General features: G+C 41.2%; 3 protein-coding genes across 12 annotated transcripts in view; 2 read left to right on the plus strand and 1 right to left on the minus strand.

The window, feature by feature from the left end:
• Positions 1 to 63: 63 nt before the first annotated feature.
• On the plus strand, positions 64 to 2,158 carry LOC128892057 (myeloid differentiation primary response protein MyD88). Its single transcript, XM_054152147.1, has 7 exons — positions 64 to 432; positions 519 to 715; positions 787 to 882; positions 963 to 1,090; positions 1,154 to 1,322; positions 1,399 to 1,564; positions 1,640 to 2,158. Exons 1-7 carry the CDS (start codon positions 317 to 319, stop codon positions 2,031 to 2,033), a joined length of 1,266 nt encoding a protein of 421 aa, XP_054008122.1. The 5' UTR covers positions 64 to 316; the 3' UTR covers positions 2,034 to 2,158.
• Positions 2,159 to 2,264: 106 nt separating this feature from the next.
• On the plus strand, positions 2,265 to 4,276 carry LOC128892071 (uncharacterized). Its single transcript, XM_054152164.1, has 4 exons — positions 2,265 to 2,498; positions 2,683 to 2,722; positions 2,853 to 3,016; positions 3,108 to 4,276. Exons 1-4 carry the CDS (start codon positions 2,473 to 2,475, stop codon positions 3,277 to 3,279), a joined length of 402 nt encoding a protein of 133 aa, XP_054008139.1. The 5' UTR covers positions 2,265 to 2,472; the 3' UTR covers positions 3,280 to 4,276.
• The window catches only part of LOC128892040 (NAD(+) hydrolase sarm1), a 120,311-nt gene continuing 108,754 nt past the window's right edge, over positions 3,763 to 15,319 (minus strand). For 9 of the 10 annotated variants that reach the window (XM_054152093.1, XM_054152094.1, XM_054152091.1 and 6 more), the window contains 5 exons: positions 10,515 to 10,616; positions 7,080 to 9,080; positions 6,828 to 6,994; positions 6,530 to 6,751; positions 3,763 to 6,032 (listed from right to left, as the gene is read on the minus strand). In XM_054152093.1, coding sequence (XP_054008068.1) covers positions 6,562 to 6,751; positions 6,828 to 6,994; positions 7,080 to 9,080; positions 10,515 to 10,616 — 2,460 coding nt within the window. In that variant the 3' untranslated portion in view covers positions 3,763 to 6,032; positions 6,530 to 6,561. Of the gene's footprint in view, positions 6,033 to 6,394; positions 6,432 to 6,529; positions 6,752 to 6,827; positions 6,995 to 7,079; positions 9,081 to 10,514; positions 10,617 to 15,319 lie in introns of all 10 variants that reach the window. The other variant, XR_008460997.1, reaches the window with a different exon arrangement.

Genomic DNA, 15,319 nt, shown 5'->3' on the forward strand with positions numbered 1-15,319 from the left:
AGCGCCGTCACGGTCTACTTGCGAATTAATTCATAAATTTTCTTTCGATTTTACCCTGGTTTCTCCGTTCTTCGACATAAATTATTTAATCGATCATACCTACTTTTTCCTTACATTATTTCCAATACCTTAAATGATTAATAACGCGATACCTAATCCCTCTTGCCTACATAATAATTTTAGGAAAATATCTTTCTAACAATTTTCCTTCCTACTCTTATATATTTTTAATGTATTTCATATTAGTTAGTATGTTATGAATCGTTAGAACAATTTTACTGTTGCAAATAATTTGGGGTTAAGTCAAGTAAACAGAATGACAGTTGATCTGTCAGTAGTGCCACTTGTTGCTCTGTCCGACCAATCTAAGCAGTGTATCTCGACGTTATTAAATCCTCCAAAGGTTATTCCATCTGACAATGGCCTACCAAGGTAATTAATTTATGTATTTTACTTTTGCTTACACTTTATGTATATTAATACTTATGAATTGTTTTTATTAATTATCACCTGTATAGAGACTGGCGAGGCCTTGCACATTTATCCAACTTAAGTGGAGAAATGATGCCATTGTTGACAACATGTCCAGATCCTTCAGCATATATTTTAACAATTTGGAGACAGAACCAAGTAGACATAACAATCAAAGACTTCCAAACACTGTTAGAGGAGCTTGACAGATGGGATATTGTAGATGACACATCGGAACTTTTTGGTTTGTTTACAAATTTTGTTTACAAAATGTTTTATTCCTAATCATTTTCCTGTTCATTACTTATGTCACAGAAAGAGATGCTGAGAGATATTTGCAAGAGCTACAGAAATCTAAGATATCAGCTGAAGTAATTGCAAATGAGATAGATCAAAAAGTTCTTACAGTGGGTAAGTAGTACATAAACTACAACATTACATCATGATATCATATAAAGGAAGGATTGTATTTCATTTTATGTCTCTAATAGATGATCTTCATAGATTAAGACAAGGGCTTGAAACTCAATACTATGATGCTTTCTTATTATATGCAGACGAAGATATTAATTTTGCTACAGAAATGGTGAATAAATTGGAAAGTGAATACAACTTGAAGGTAAAAGAAACAAAGGAGTACATCGTAAACACAATGAAATATAAATGGTTCTGTCTTTCCTAGCTTTGTTTGAAAGATCGAGATTTAATCGGCGGAGTGACATTCGAACATGAGGCTGTGATGACACTGATATCGGAACGTTGTAACAGATTAATCGTCATAGTGTCGTCTAACATACTTAAAAGTCCAGCAAATAAATTCTTCTTGAACTATGCTCAAGCGTTGGGTATCGGTATGATTTAACGATACTTCATTACCTTCGTTTCTACATTCGTAACATGACATTATAATATTCACTTCAATTACAGAAAAATGCCAGAGAAAAGTTATACCATGCCGTTATGATAAATGTCAATTACCGCCACAATTGAGCTACATGTTTGTGTTAGATTATACTAGAGGAGGTTTGTACAATTTTTGGGGAAAATTGCGAGATTCTGTCCAAACTCTCAGTAAATCGAAGGATACGAATAGGTATTTCACTTTTGTTTAATTAAGGATTATTTACTTGTATAAAGTAAACGTGTGACGCAAAATTGAAACTTGCAGTGTGATACCCGAGCAATGTGCCTTACCTATTAAGAAGAACAATGATCTCAACACTGTAGAAATAAATGATGAAAGGATTAAGACAAAAGACAACGAGACAATATTAAAAACAGAAAAAATCGTACGTGAACCTGAGTTGAGTGACTTGAATGACTCAAAGGACAATACTAAAAAGTCTGAAAACTTTCTACAACGGACAATGAAGAAGTTGACTCGAAAAACGGAAAACGATAAGAAAGAGTATATACCAATTACGGAAACATTGACTTTACCGTCACTCGAAGGCTTAGATATGCTAAATACTTCTACCTCCGTAAAGAAGAAACAGAAATCGACATTTATAGATAAATATGCGAGGAAAGTGCATTTGAAGAAAGTTCTCATAAAGTCGTAACAGTAACCTGTTCAAAGGAATAATTTCTAATGTACAATCTATTTTGTTAACAATATGTATAAATGTAAAATTGTCAATAAATGATTTTTAGTATTTAGTTGAACACAAAACTATCTTATAGAAGTTACGATTTTGGCGGGAAGAACCTTACCATGTACGTCACTACAGTATCATTAAAAATTTCATGAAATATTTAAAAATGAACAATTAAAATGTTAACCGTTAAGAATAGTTGCATACTTCTGCTTTAGAGGGCACTTCACTATACTGATGGGTTAATTTCGCGCCAATTTTTTATGGTTTGACAATTTTCGATTGTATCTTTTTTCTGTTTTATGACTTACTTTGTTATGTTGATATATGTTAATATAGTTGCACGTACTAACAGGCGCTTTTAGAAATATAAACACGATTGTAACATATATGAAAAGTGATAAAAATGGTGCGTCGCAAAGCCGATCCAAGGTTAGTTGACGTCCAAACTTTGTTTTCTACATAAATCTGTAAATTTAATCGATTCGAGGTCGTAATTTCGTATCTCTATCATCGCTAACATAGGCAGTGTTAATGTACAAAGTTTTATTGTCAATGCTATCTGCAATTTGACGTTTACGAAAATGTAGCCTCAGGTCATGTACGTATGTTTCAGATCACATACCAATTCAAAATCAAACCGTGAAACGTCCAGAGTATGATTATTTTCTGGTTTAAGTATTTCTATCGATCTTCACAAAATTTCACTAATTATTAAGATTTATTTAAACGTGTTGAAAGTGTATTTTGAACATCATTAATAGTGACTTTTACGATTTTTTATAGACTCGTGTTTTAGTAAATAACGGAAAAAATCGTAGGAGAGCACGTGTCTTAAATGAAATTCGTTATTTGAGAAAATCTATCAAGTTAATTATACCGAAACTTCCATTTGTTCGTTTAGTTAAACAAATTATTATGGAATGCAGTGTTGACTTGAAAATCGACAGGTAAAATTTTGAATATATTATAGCTTTGAAAGTTGAGATATTCGCGATGCTCCTAGAATGTTATTATACATTGTTTTCAAATTATATGCAGGATACAGGCATTTGCACTTGAAGCACTGCACGAGGCAACGGAAGCTTACCTTGTTCAATTCTTCGAAGACTGTAATTTATTAATCATGCATGCAAAGCGTGCAACCCTTATGATCAGAGATATGCATTTAATGCGTATACTTAGAGGAAGATCTGATATTATAAATAGATGAATTAAATTAATTGTCAAATTGTAAATATAACAGTGTTAAAATGTATGTCACAGTACCTGACTTCATGACCTTAATCTTGATATTAATGAAATAGAATAGTTTACAAGTTTTTTTTTTTTTTTTTATAGGTTTAAAGTCGCATCAACATCCTATTCGCGACTACACTGAATATTATTAAATTTTGTTTGGCAAGTTGCTTTCAATAAACTTAATAAGGTTATCTAAGTTACTACTTGGTTACGAGTGTTACATTTGTGTACATGAATTATGATTTTTTTATGTAACAGTATTTCTATTTTTATAATAAACTATTATTGAAATAAAGCTACTACGGTTGTTAAATTAATTAATTGCAGTAAATAAAAATTTTATGCGACAGTGTATTCAAATAAATATTTAATCAAAGGTTTGATGTAAGAAAAATGCATTAGTGTCGAACGTTTGGCGAGCCGTTTGTCAATGGCAGACTAACTAGGCCCGTAGTAGTTTGCTAAATAAAATTTATTCCGTGAGAAACATTCAAACTTTTGATAAAATTCTTAAATTTTACTTTGCGAAACTTTGGTAAAATATACATTTTTCGATTTTTAGGCAGGATCTTAAAATAGTACAATATCGAAGTTTCGTAAGGAATTCGTACGAATTTGTTCGAACTTGCTACGTACGTAAGATAACATCAGTTAAAAGTGATACAGTAAAAACGTTTATTAAACGATAAAGGTAACGTAAGCAATTGTTACGTTACAATTGTTGTTATTTTCATGTTGTGTTAGCTGCCTTCACTTACGACGTACACCGCAAGCGAAACATTATACTCGATATTCTAAAAAAAAACCGACTAAAAAAATTGTATTACAAATAACAATGCTAATTATCTATGCGTTTACATATCTATAATACAATTTGATAAGGAAATATATAATAGCCGCCTGAAAAAAGCAGGCTACTCTCTTTTTCTCTCGCACCTGTAAAAAGAGAATCTCATTTATTTCCTAATCTTCAACTTCTAAGAAGACACTTTGTAATAGGCACAACATCAGTTATACTTTCATGCTGCCTGTCATTGTAGAGAAAAAAAAAAAGAAATTTATAATCGCTTGTAGTTTTACCATGGCGATGCTTTTATCTTTATACAAATATCGTGTATACTCGCGTGTAAACTGACTCTCCAAAAACTTGACATCTCATTCTTTCACGTATCTTAATATACATTTGTTACATTTGTATACATTTGTTAGTCATTCTCCGCCGGAGCTGAGCCAATAATCACTCATACTATTTTGTTAGAGTTGGAATAGTTAAATAAATTTATGTAATCGACGGAACTGCATTTTTTATCTATTCAATCTTTATCCTCTTCATTGTTGAATTTAAAAATACACATTGCCTGTATTTCTTCATAAACATATTTTCTTTTTTTACGAAGGTTTGTCGTCAGAATTGTAAAGAATTTTGCCATGGCATCAAAAACAACCCGGCTCCGTCTTACTATCGGACCTCTCGCTGTCCAACGGTTAAAAGTATTGAAATAAAATTAAAAAGAAGAAAGAATTGTTCGTACGTGGAGAAAAAAAATACTGTCTGTACATCTCGAAAACAATTCTTCTAATACGAATAGAAAAGTTGACCGACAAGCGAATATATACGACACTCTGGTTGCAACGTCGCACGCGCAGCTGGAATCACGGTGTCCCAATTAATTAATATCGGTAAAATTAAATAACAAAGTTTTTTTTTTCATCACCGTAACCGGGGAAGCTACGAATCACTTCCTCATGAAAGACCGCACCTTGTTCACGCATTTGTCCATAAAGTTTTTCTTTCGTTTCGGCTCTGCCCCCGTGGGCAGGGATAGCAGCGAGCCTTGCTCCTTCAGTTTGGGCTTGTACTCGTTGGACGAAATGCTTTCGTCGGAATCTAGTCCCGCGCCACAGCTCTTCGCCTTGAGCAGGGTCGACTTATCGTTTCCCGTGGCCACCAGCCGTTCCTTTAACTCCGAGTTACTATCGCAAGGATCGACTTTCTTCGAGTTTGCGTGAGACTCCTCCTGTTCGTCCTCTATTTTCGAGTTCACGGTCGACAGATGCCCATCCATGCTGACGAATCGAAGAGGTTTCGGTGGTCGCGTGGGTGGATTATTTTCCTCCTTGTCGCTGGACTCCTCGAAGGTTAACGACTTCCGTGCCTCTTCTGGCTGTAAAATATTAACAACCTCCGATTTCGCTTCCACAGCTGGTGTCTTCGTTCGCTGTCTAGGAACAGGCGTTGGATTTTGATCTTCGTTCGATTTTACCGGGCAACAACTGTCTTCCCAGGTTGAACTCTCAGAGTGAACGTTATCCATTGGTCCATTTGCTTTATACCCACCCTGAACAAGATCGTCTTCTGCTTTCGAGTCAGATCTATCCAGAGCGTCAATGGACTCTTTACCGTTGATCTCGCTTTCGCTATTCTGCTTAGGCGACTCTTCAGTCTTCATATCTGGCACTATACCATCTTCGTCTAGTAAGCCGTCCAAGCTTCTGGACCTGGGCCTCGGTTGTGGTTCCGACTCTCTGATCGGGGAGATCGATTTCTTTTCGTCTTGGTCTAACAACTCTAACGAACGAGATCTAGTGGATGGAGAGGGAGGATGACGCGGAGGTCTTCGCGGCACTGGACTTCCTCCAGGGTGCGTGTGGATGAACTTTAATCGCGGAGACGTGGGTGGCAGACCCATTAACCAACGGGACGGACTGGACGATTTTCTAAGCCTGTAATTTGAATACGATAAATTTACTGAAGTTCTTCATCGGTCGATGAATGCGACACGATTACTTGTTCACAATTACATTCACCAACCATGCAGGTCCTCGTGCCATACATTACTAACAACGAATAAGCGGAACATGGAAGACGATTATACAAGATACTGTACGTGGTGGGATCTAAATTAACTGGTCGTTGGTTACTCCATCTCTACATCCTTATCTCTAATTAAAAGTAGAAGTCGTCCTTGCCCCTGCCGGGGAAGACAATGAGGGAAGCGGAGTGAGACCACCAGTTGATTTTTATCCGACCATGGAAGAACTGACACCATTTAAACACGGATAGAAAACTGATTTCACGGACTGACCTATACGTGATTGTCTTATCGCGATTGTTAATCCTGGCTGTCATAGAAATAAAAATTTTGCGTTAAATCTGACACCTCGAATTTTATTAATCCGATTAATGATAAACGCATAGCTGCATTGTAAATAATAATCACCTGCTCGGTATGGCTGTGGGCGGGCCCTCTAGTCAATCTCGCCCACCGGTCGAATCTTTATCGCTGCCTCTACTTTCATTGCTGTGCATGCGTTGGTAGTTTGGTGGTTGTCGGATGTTCGTGCTACCCTGTGTGTTTGGTTGTGTTACGTCCTTGGTAGCGATACTTCTTGGAATACCACCAGACATTTCTGATCTGACTGGTATTTCCCCTCGCATAAACCTATGGATGGAAGAGTCAATTAATACTACACTGACCAAAACTTTTCCCTCTTTATAACCTGAGTTTAGAAGCTTACCTTTCAAGTTTGTCTACGCAGGCGTCTTGGTAGTCGTGAATCCACCGTACTCCATTGAAATGACAAACTGCTCGCATGTCTTCGGGAAGTTCCTCTGGTTCTGGCCATTGGAAATTGTCTATGATGGGAATTATATTACACTGCGACTGTAGAGCTGCCACAATTTCCTGCAAACATCAGCATACAATCCATATATAATCTGTTACATAATTACACCTCATCGTCAACAATGTGAAAGAAAAATCAACTCACCCTATGGACCCAGTCTTTACACTCGCTGTCCTGTATACACCTTTCCAAAGCCTTGGGCGTCAGCACAAGGAGGAAGTGTTTAGCCTGCCTGATGCTCTGTAGCAAGTTGTTGTCGAACTTGCCAGCTTCTAGCCTCTCGACATCAATAAACACGGAGAAACCTCTTAGCTGAAGATGGACCTTCAGCAAGCTTGCCAACTGAGATCCATTGGATCTTCTGTAACTAACGAACACATCCAACGACTTGTCGGGCGACTCGTCCTCGCACGAGCCCAACAATTGATTGTGCTGCATGTTCTTGATGGCGTCCAGTATCCTTAACCGATGGATGCTGTTCCCGATCCCACACTCGGTCAGAAGCTGATCCTCGGACAGATTCCTGATGGAGTCCTTGTCAACGCCTGCGTTGAGCATGCTGTAAGTATAGATGGAGAACTCTTGTCCGATGGATTGAAGGAAACTGTTCAGGTTCCCCGTATCTCTGCTGCTGTAGTCTGCCATCTTTTTCAGATTCTGCAACTCCCTGGTGAATCGTCGCCTTCTGATGCCGTTCGTCAGACCGATGTCCTCTTTGAGATTCTCCTCCGTTAATTGCAACAGCAGATCGCCGTCAACCCTGCTCTCGACGAAGTTCTGCGCGTACTCTGCGAATCCTATCTGCTTCACCCACTCCCTGACGTCTTCTGTGGACCAGAGAGGCACTTGTTGGCTGAGCTTGTGCGGTATCTCCTCCCCGATCAGACGCAGCGCTTGCGCCGCGTACTTTGAGGCTATCGCGTTGGGACAACTCGCTACCTTCTTCAGAGGCTCGATGGCACCTATTTCGCGGAAGATTTCCGTGTTTCCCTGTTGCTTCTTGATGCCTGCCTCCATGCAAAAATGAAAAGCTGCCAAATTTCTGGCTTCCTCTCTTTTTGAGCTCAACACAGGCACCAATCTCTCCAGCCAATTCTTGCTCTGACCATGCGCATGTGCCAGGTTCGACTTGGCGAACTCGTAAGGATTGTGAGAGGTGACGAACGGCTCGACTAGGTCCAAGGTGCCTGACTTCAACACCGCTGCCTCGATTTCTTTGTTGGCCACTAGTACGGCGATGGCCAGACACGCGTAGTACTTGATGTTGTCGTCGTTGTGGAAGGCTAGAGGGAACAACCACATTGGTACCTTCCTCTTGATCATTGCCTCTTGGTTCTCAGCCCCTCCGTAGAGAGATAGATTGGCCAGGGCACCGGCGCAGTGTCTCAACGTTTCTATGTCGTTCTTCCTGCATTCGAACAGGACCGCGTCCAGACCGCCTAGCCTGATCACGTCGCTGCAGGTACCTTCGCTATGCTTGAACAAGTGCTCCAGGATACCAGTGCCCACTCTGGAGTGGTCCACCGAGTTGGCGTTCTTCGTGCATACACAAGCGACGTTCACCACTTTTTCCAGTCCGTTTTCCACCACGTGCTCCCTGTTCTCCGTGGTCAGACACTGTTCCAACAACCTGGCCGACGAAAACTGCAGCTCTTGATCGCTGGCCACGCAGTTCGACATCAACAGGTCCAGACCACCCCTTGTTCTCAGAGTATTGCATAACGTGTACCCTAACTCGTGTCCATGGGTAGGAACGGCCCAGGCTTTCCTGATAATTTCGTTCACTCTGTTCAGGAGCAAGGGAGCCTTGTTGTTCTTCCCTTCGTTCACTTTCAGACGCTCCACGAAGCTGTCTAGGAAGCTGCAGTACTTGGCGATCGCTCGCTCCACGTCCTGCGGGTTCGACTTGGAGCAGAGGAGGTCCAGATCGTCCAGTGGTAACGATAGGAGCTCGTCTTCCGCAGGCCTCATGCCGTTCATCAGCTGATTCACCGCGTTCGCTGCGGTGATCATCGACGACTTCGACGTGACGCCTTTCGAGGCTATCGTGATGCTCGATTGGGAACTGGAGGCCATATGCTTCTCGTGGTTGAAGATTCCGGTCGAGGTGACCGTCTGTCGTTGTTGCTGCGCCGCCATGGCTTTCTGGAAAACAGAAATATGCTAGCTTTAGCGTCACGAGTCTCAGTTAGAGTCTGCAAGCTGGGGATTTCATTGCATAGGATGACCAGGAATTGGTCTGGGTCCGTCCTACCACGTCTTCAAGCTCGGGCCACTACCCGAGGACTCCTATCAAACTCGTAAATTTAAACTTGGAAGCTAAGAGACAGAGCTATTAATCTTGGAAGTAACAACGCGACTCGAAGGAAGCAAGCTGGCTTGGCACTGAGTAGAGGAACGAAGCATCCAAGCTGGGAGAGAATTATCACACGCCTGTGTCACGTCCGGTCGTCGCAGTTAATGTGAACAGTATTTCTGTATCGCCACGTAACACTGAAAGTGGATGGAAGGATCGTCCTCTCATCCTCGATAATTGTAAGTATCCACAAGGAACGTCAACGAGGTGAATCGTAGATTGGAACAAACAGGCGCAACCGCTGGGACCCATGAAGAATGCCCCTGATGATCGTAATTCCAAAAATGTGGAGAACAATTCCTTAGCAGGCATGGTCCCCACGGTCGGATCTGATAGTGTTAAAGGAAGATGGTGTCTCGGAGTCTTCATAGCCAGATGTTGACCATATAAAAGTGGAATATCTTTAGTAAAAGATAAAACGCGTCCTATCGCATACGAATCGCGTTCTCGCTTAATCAATGCCTTCAGTAATCGACACGGGTGATCCAAAATCCTGAGAAATGGCAAAATAACCTTTTGCAAGAGTTCTGATATCACCGACTCGGAATTCCAGCCAGGGGCATTCTCCCTAGCCGTCCAGTGTACCATTCTGGAGTCGAGACTCCACTTCCTCGTGGTCATGGTGCTCCTCTTCTCGGCTTCCGTCGAAACCGCGAGACGCGTGACTCGAGAAAGCGGTGGATACTGAACGCTGAAACGACTGACCACCGTTTAAATCTGTAGATCCCACTTTTCAGCTGGCGGAGAAGCGATCCGAGCGGTGGTTTACACGTCGAGTATAAATGTGACCGTGGCCTACGTCACGCGCCAAACGGCCACAGACACTATCAAACGCGATCGTTTGCGGCCTGCTACTGGGGAAACTGATATTTTGGTGGCTGGCCAAGAGGAACACCTTCTAATTGACAACTGACCATCGAACGTCGGATCATCGTCAACGAAACGTTTCCATTGTACGAGGATCCACGCGGAAACTGGGCTTGAAGAGCTGGACTTGGAGTCGGAGTTGGAACTGGGGATTCTATACGGATGGAATTGGTGATCAGAATTTTTATCAAGGGCTTCTATCAAGGATGTCCAGCAGAAGGTGAACTTCCAGAATCACTGCTTCATGTTCTTGGAGTGTAAAGAATTCCCCTATCTTCTTTTGTTACATGTAGGTAACAAGTAAACCTCCACTGCGAATTTCTTTTGAAAATTCAATAATTAAATTCGTCTCTCACCTTTTCTGAACTGAAGGAATCGCTCTGCAGCTTCATAGTAGACGCTGCCATGTTGTTACTTTCTTGGTGCGAGAGATCCCCAGCTTTCAAGCTTCTCTGCTCCTGTAAATACAAAAAAAAAAAAAACATTAAACAGTATTTTTATGTATTCTCGCATCTAGTGCGAAATAAATTATTTTCTTTTTCGATAAATCGATCGAGAAACGTTGTGCAACGCGTCGAGAGTGGCGAAAACATTCCAAGAGGAAGAATGTTTAATATTCAGCACCAGTTGCAGGGAATTAGCAAGCCATTGAAGGTCCACTTACGGCGTGTTAGCTAACGACTCTAATTCTCGGTAGCAAAAGCACCGATACGATCGCAATGCGGCTCACAATCATCGCACTGTGCTTGCTCCACGCACAGTTGTATAGTTTCGCGGCGTGGACCGCCAACCACTTGCGAATTTCCATTAATCAAAACACTTCCTCGATCCCATCGAAATCCAGTCCTGAAACAATCTCGACACTCCTCGTCTTAATTACCCACTGAGTAACTTGCAATTCCTCGACTCCCTTTGCTATGCTTCAGACTTAGCGATGTTCTTAGTGTCAATTCAAGATGTTCTTTTCGCTACGTTACCGAGATCGATATAAAAACAAGCCTCAACGAAAGTGCACAACTGACCATCCCCTCCCCAAAAAATACTTAGAACCAGGTCCAACTTCCCCTGAAATATCTGCAGCAACTCCTCTTGAAAAGTTTCTTCTACCTTTGGATACCCCTCTAAACACCAGACACCATTTCACTCACTTCGGAAATGCAACGTTACATAAGAGGATCGACGTAAAAGTTCGCCGTAGGAAAACTACCGCGATCAACGATGCGAAAACACCGAATACGTCCGAGACGGGCGACGCGCGCGGCGTCGAAACGCTACTGGGCGGGAAAAGCTTCGCGTGCGACTTTCCGCGACAGAGTTCCATAACAGTCTGGCCTGTCGAAAGCTCATCGGCCGCGGCTCGACCTCTCCGATCAGCTTCTGACGTATTTCTCTAAATATAATCCGTGCGTGTCGTCACCAGCGGCTCCCTGTCGTCGCCAGCCGCGATACTCTTCTTCTCGGCCACCTTGCGCTTCTCCCTCCGATTCCTGGACCTCCACGTGGCGTCATAGATCGCTCGCGTTATCGAACGATGGACTTTAGAGCGGCGTTACCATCGAGGGATCGCCCCCCGGCTCGCGTTCAGTTACAGTGCCACGCGATTCGTTGAATATTTTATAAGAGCGATGATCAACCATCGAGAAATTGTGTTTTAAGATACAGAGTAGAGTTATCGACCTGTTCGCTGTCCGTGACCCGTATATGGGTCACGGTGCTGAGCTATTAGATAGGCGGCTGAGAGGTCGGACAGTGAACGTGTCGGTGGCTGAGAACGAAAATGGATTTTACTCGATTTCTCGTTTGTTACGGGGGGACAAAGGACGAGTTTATGGGAATTGCTTGCATGGATTTTCATCCTCTTCGAGATCCCTTCGAAGTATTTTTTTGAAATTGTTGATAAGTATGCGTGTAATATTCGTTATTCGTAGACCGAGCTTGTTCGAAGTTTAATCAGATTTTGAGACGATAACGCGAAACCTGGACGCGGAGTTTCATTGAAATATATTCGGTCGCATTTTTAGGATCGATTCGGCTCCAGAAACGGTGGATCGTGAATTTTTGTTTTATTCTTGGAATGACGAGGCGCGCGTGCGCGTCGTATTTCGAAGACAGCTGCCGCGGCGCGCAAACAAAATTCGACAAATTTAAATGTACCCGTCTCCGACGACTTCCAGATATTCCTACGATCGTTTACGTCAGTGACGTTCGTTTACGCTTTAGTTGGTCCGAACGAGCCAACGAATTTGTTGGACGCGATGGGCGTTTAAATTCAAGATTTTATCAACCTGAATGCTGAATTACGTTAACACTTTATCTACCGGGCTATTTAGAAACAGTCTTTAATTGAAAAAAGAATTTTCTACGGTAGCATATACCAATCTAGGTTGACAATAATTCCTTCGTACTATTACTAGGTACATCGAAAAGCCAAGTCTGTATCCAAAAACTGTGACATCGTAAATAGACAACCGTCAACACAGTAAATAAATTCGAAAAGCTAAACACTGGAATTAAACAGCCTATAATTAGGCTCCCGGTAAATAAAGTGTTAAATAACAATATAATATTAAGTAACAGAGGCGTAGAGTGGAAAACACTGGAATCGTTGATGTGCGATAAAAACCTCTTAATTATTCTAAGAGGAGTACTTGTTTATATAATACTGTAATCAACAGGCGTCACATTTTGCAGCGTACTGTTGAACCATTCAAGCTGATGTTTTGTATTCGAGTTAAGAATATTTATTGTGATATACAAACGACTCCACTGAATTGTATTCGAATATTATTTCCGTCCTCCTTGGATTATAAAATTAACCTTCAAGATATTTGCACTCTAATATTACTCAAAAGTAATTTATACATTTTTCAGTGTAACGTTATCTCGTTCCTAGTATCATTTCCTAATTAAACTTTATCGTTTTTCAAACGATTCGTCAAACGTCACAGTGAATCCCATTTTCGGAGTCATCGCACGATAACGTTAATCCAGCAATATTTAAACAAGTATCTTATTTATTGATTATCGTGCAAAAATCTCCGATCGAGGAAAGCACTGAGAAATTGCCAAATGCAGACAACCAGAAACAAAGAAGGTGCACTGACCCGTTCATTCGCGCAGAATGGAAAATTAAACAACGGGCATTGTCGAATCGACGCACAAAACGGAAATTCACCGAGAAACACATCGAACACCGCCGAGACCTGTTCGTTTCTTTCATCGACGTTGCACGGTGCGTTCCGGGAAGAGTTCGAAAACAATACCTGCATTCTCTCGTACTCTGTTTATTTATCGAACCGAAAAATCCTTTTTTATCCTTTCTGGAAGCCATCTGTTTGTCGAGGAAAAGTTTCCGAAGCACGCACGCCCAGGACGGAGAAAATTTGTAGAAAACGTCGATTAAAATTAAAAAATGTTACGTAATTGTTGCAATTGTGTGGATGTAAGTCAGAATTTCCGAGCTAACCAAGGTTTACTTGAATTTAAAAGAGAAGAATACAAAGGATAACGATACTGGAACCTCCTCGTTTGTGGAGGACGTGGTGTAAATGTAGCCATTTTTGATGAAAATGGATTATTCTAAGAAGAAAACTCACCACGTGGTCGCGATTGAACGCTTTTTGCCGCATCACACCACGATGCACTGGCCACGGTGCGCTCATCTCGTCAGAAGCGCATATCAACTCGTCGGGAGGTCGATCACTTACGTTCCTCTAACGCGAAGTGTAATTTCATTTCAAATAACAAATTTTATTCGTCGTTCTAAACGTGCATTCGAATAAAAAATGTGGACGACGCGTCGCTTTCCAAGGAAACGAATCTACGGAAGTAAGCGAGGAGATCGATAGATCGATCGCAGCGTCGCGACGCGCACTACTAGAGCCCAGGAATCTCGTTCGAACGCTATTACACGAGTGGCGCACAGGTTAATTTCGTTTCTGCCAGCCGAGTAACGTCTAGATGCAACAAGCTGCCACGTGACGAATTTTTCGACGGGATTCCGTGTGGATGCTGTTTCTATTTTTCCACGACCAGAAATAGCGGTGGTCGCATCATTCACGACCAGGGTAGACGCGTTTCGCGTCTGCACGGATTCTGGTGAAGTTCCGAATACTTCTAGAGTCATTGTTACGCAACGAGTCCTCGAGATGTCACCGAAAGTGACCAACGAAGCGCCAGGAGTTGTTTCGATGATTATATGTGCCACTTTAGTCGATTGGTTCAATGTTTATTCACGGGAAACAAACTTGAATATGTTGGGGGTAATTTTGATTATTTAACAGTAATGAAAAATCATCATTTGCACTTCGTATAGTACATTACAGTAGTACCTCGATAAATGGCCGAAGTTTGGAACGGAGTGCGAGCATTTATCGAGGTGAGCTACAGGCGAGCAACTTAACGATGCCTGCATAATTAAACATTCAACGACAAATTAATGTCATTCGTTTGTTTCGAAACGAGAAAAATAATAGTTACGAAAGTGTTATCAGTGGATTGATAAGGTTCTCCTTCGCTTGCGTTTCGCAGGGCAATATTTCATTACTTGGTTATCTCGGATGTACAATTATTATTTTCAAAGTGACAGAATAGAATATGTAATCACATGATACGTTAATTTATTGTTTGACGCTTGATAGTAAGTTGTTTTTGATAGAAAATAATTGTTTTATTAACGACTTCGATTCCCAAGCGAAAAAGAAGATATTTAATCGACGTACGAAATTTGTTTGAATTGTTTATCTGCTCGATAAGATTTGCGGCTTTTTTCGTAACTGTGTACTACGAGGTCACGTTGTAAAATGTCGAATGCAAAATGAACGAAACTACACATACGACAAGCTATATTTCTAAGATTCGTTATCTCGGCTATGAAACACGATAAGTCTGTCGACTCTTTTCGCGCTTCTATAAATACGACTGTTTTGAATTGAAAAAGCGACGATTACACGAGCAGAGATAAGCTGGCTATAATTGTTTCTGCAATTTTCCGAACCACGAGGAAGACACAAAATGTTCTAATTCGTTTTTCTTTGAGCGGTTTCGTCCATTTGTAGGTAATCAGGTCAACGTTATCGCGCCTAACGTGGTTGTAAATTTGTTTGCACTCGTCGCGTGTCATCGTGCATTACTTCGACAAAATACTCTATGCTCGAAATTT

The sequence above is a fragment of the Hylaeus anthracinus genome, unplaced genomic scaffold (genome assembly GCF_026225885.1).
Source record: "Hylaeus anthracinus isolate JK02 unplaced genomic scaffold, UHH_iyHylAnth1.0_haploid 12002, whole genome shotgun sequence".
NCBI lineage: Eukaryota > Metazoa > Arthropoda > Insecta > Hymenoptera > Colletidae > Hylaeus > Hylaeus anthracinus.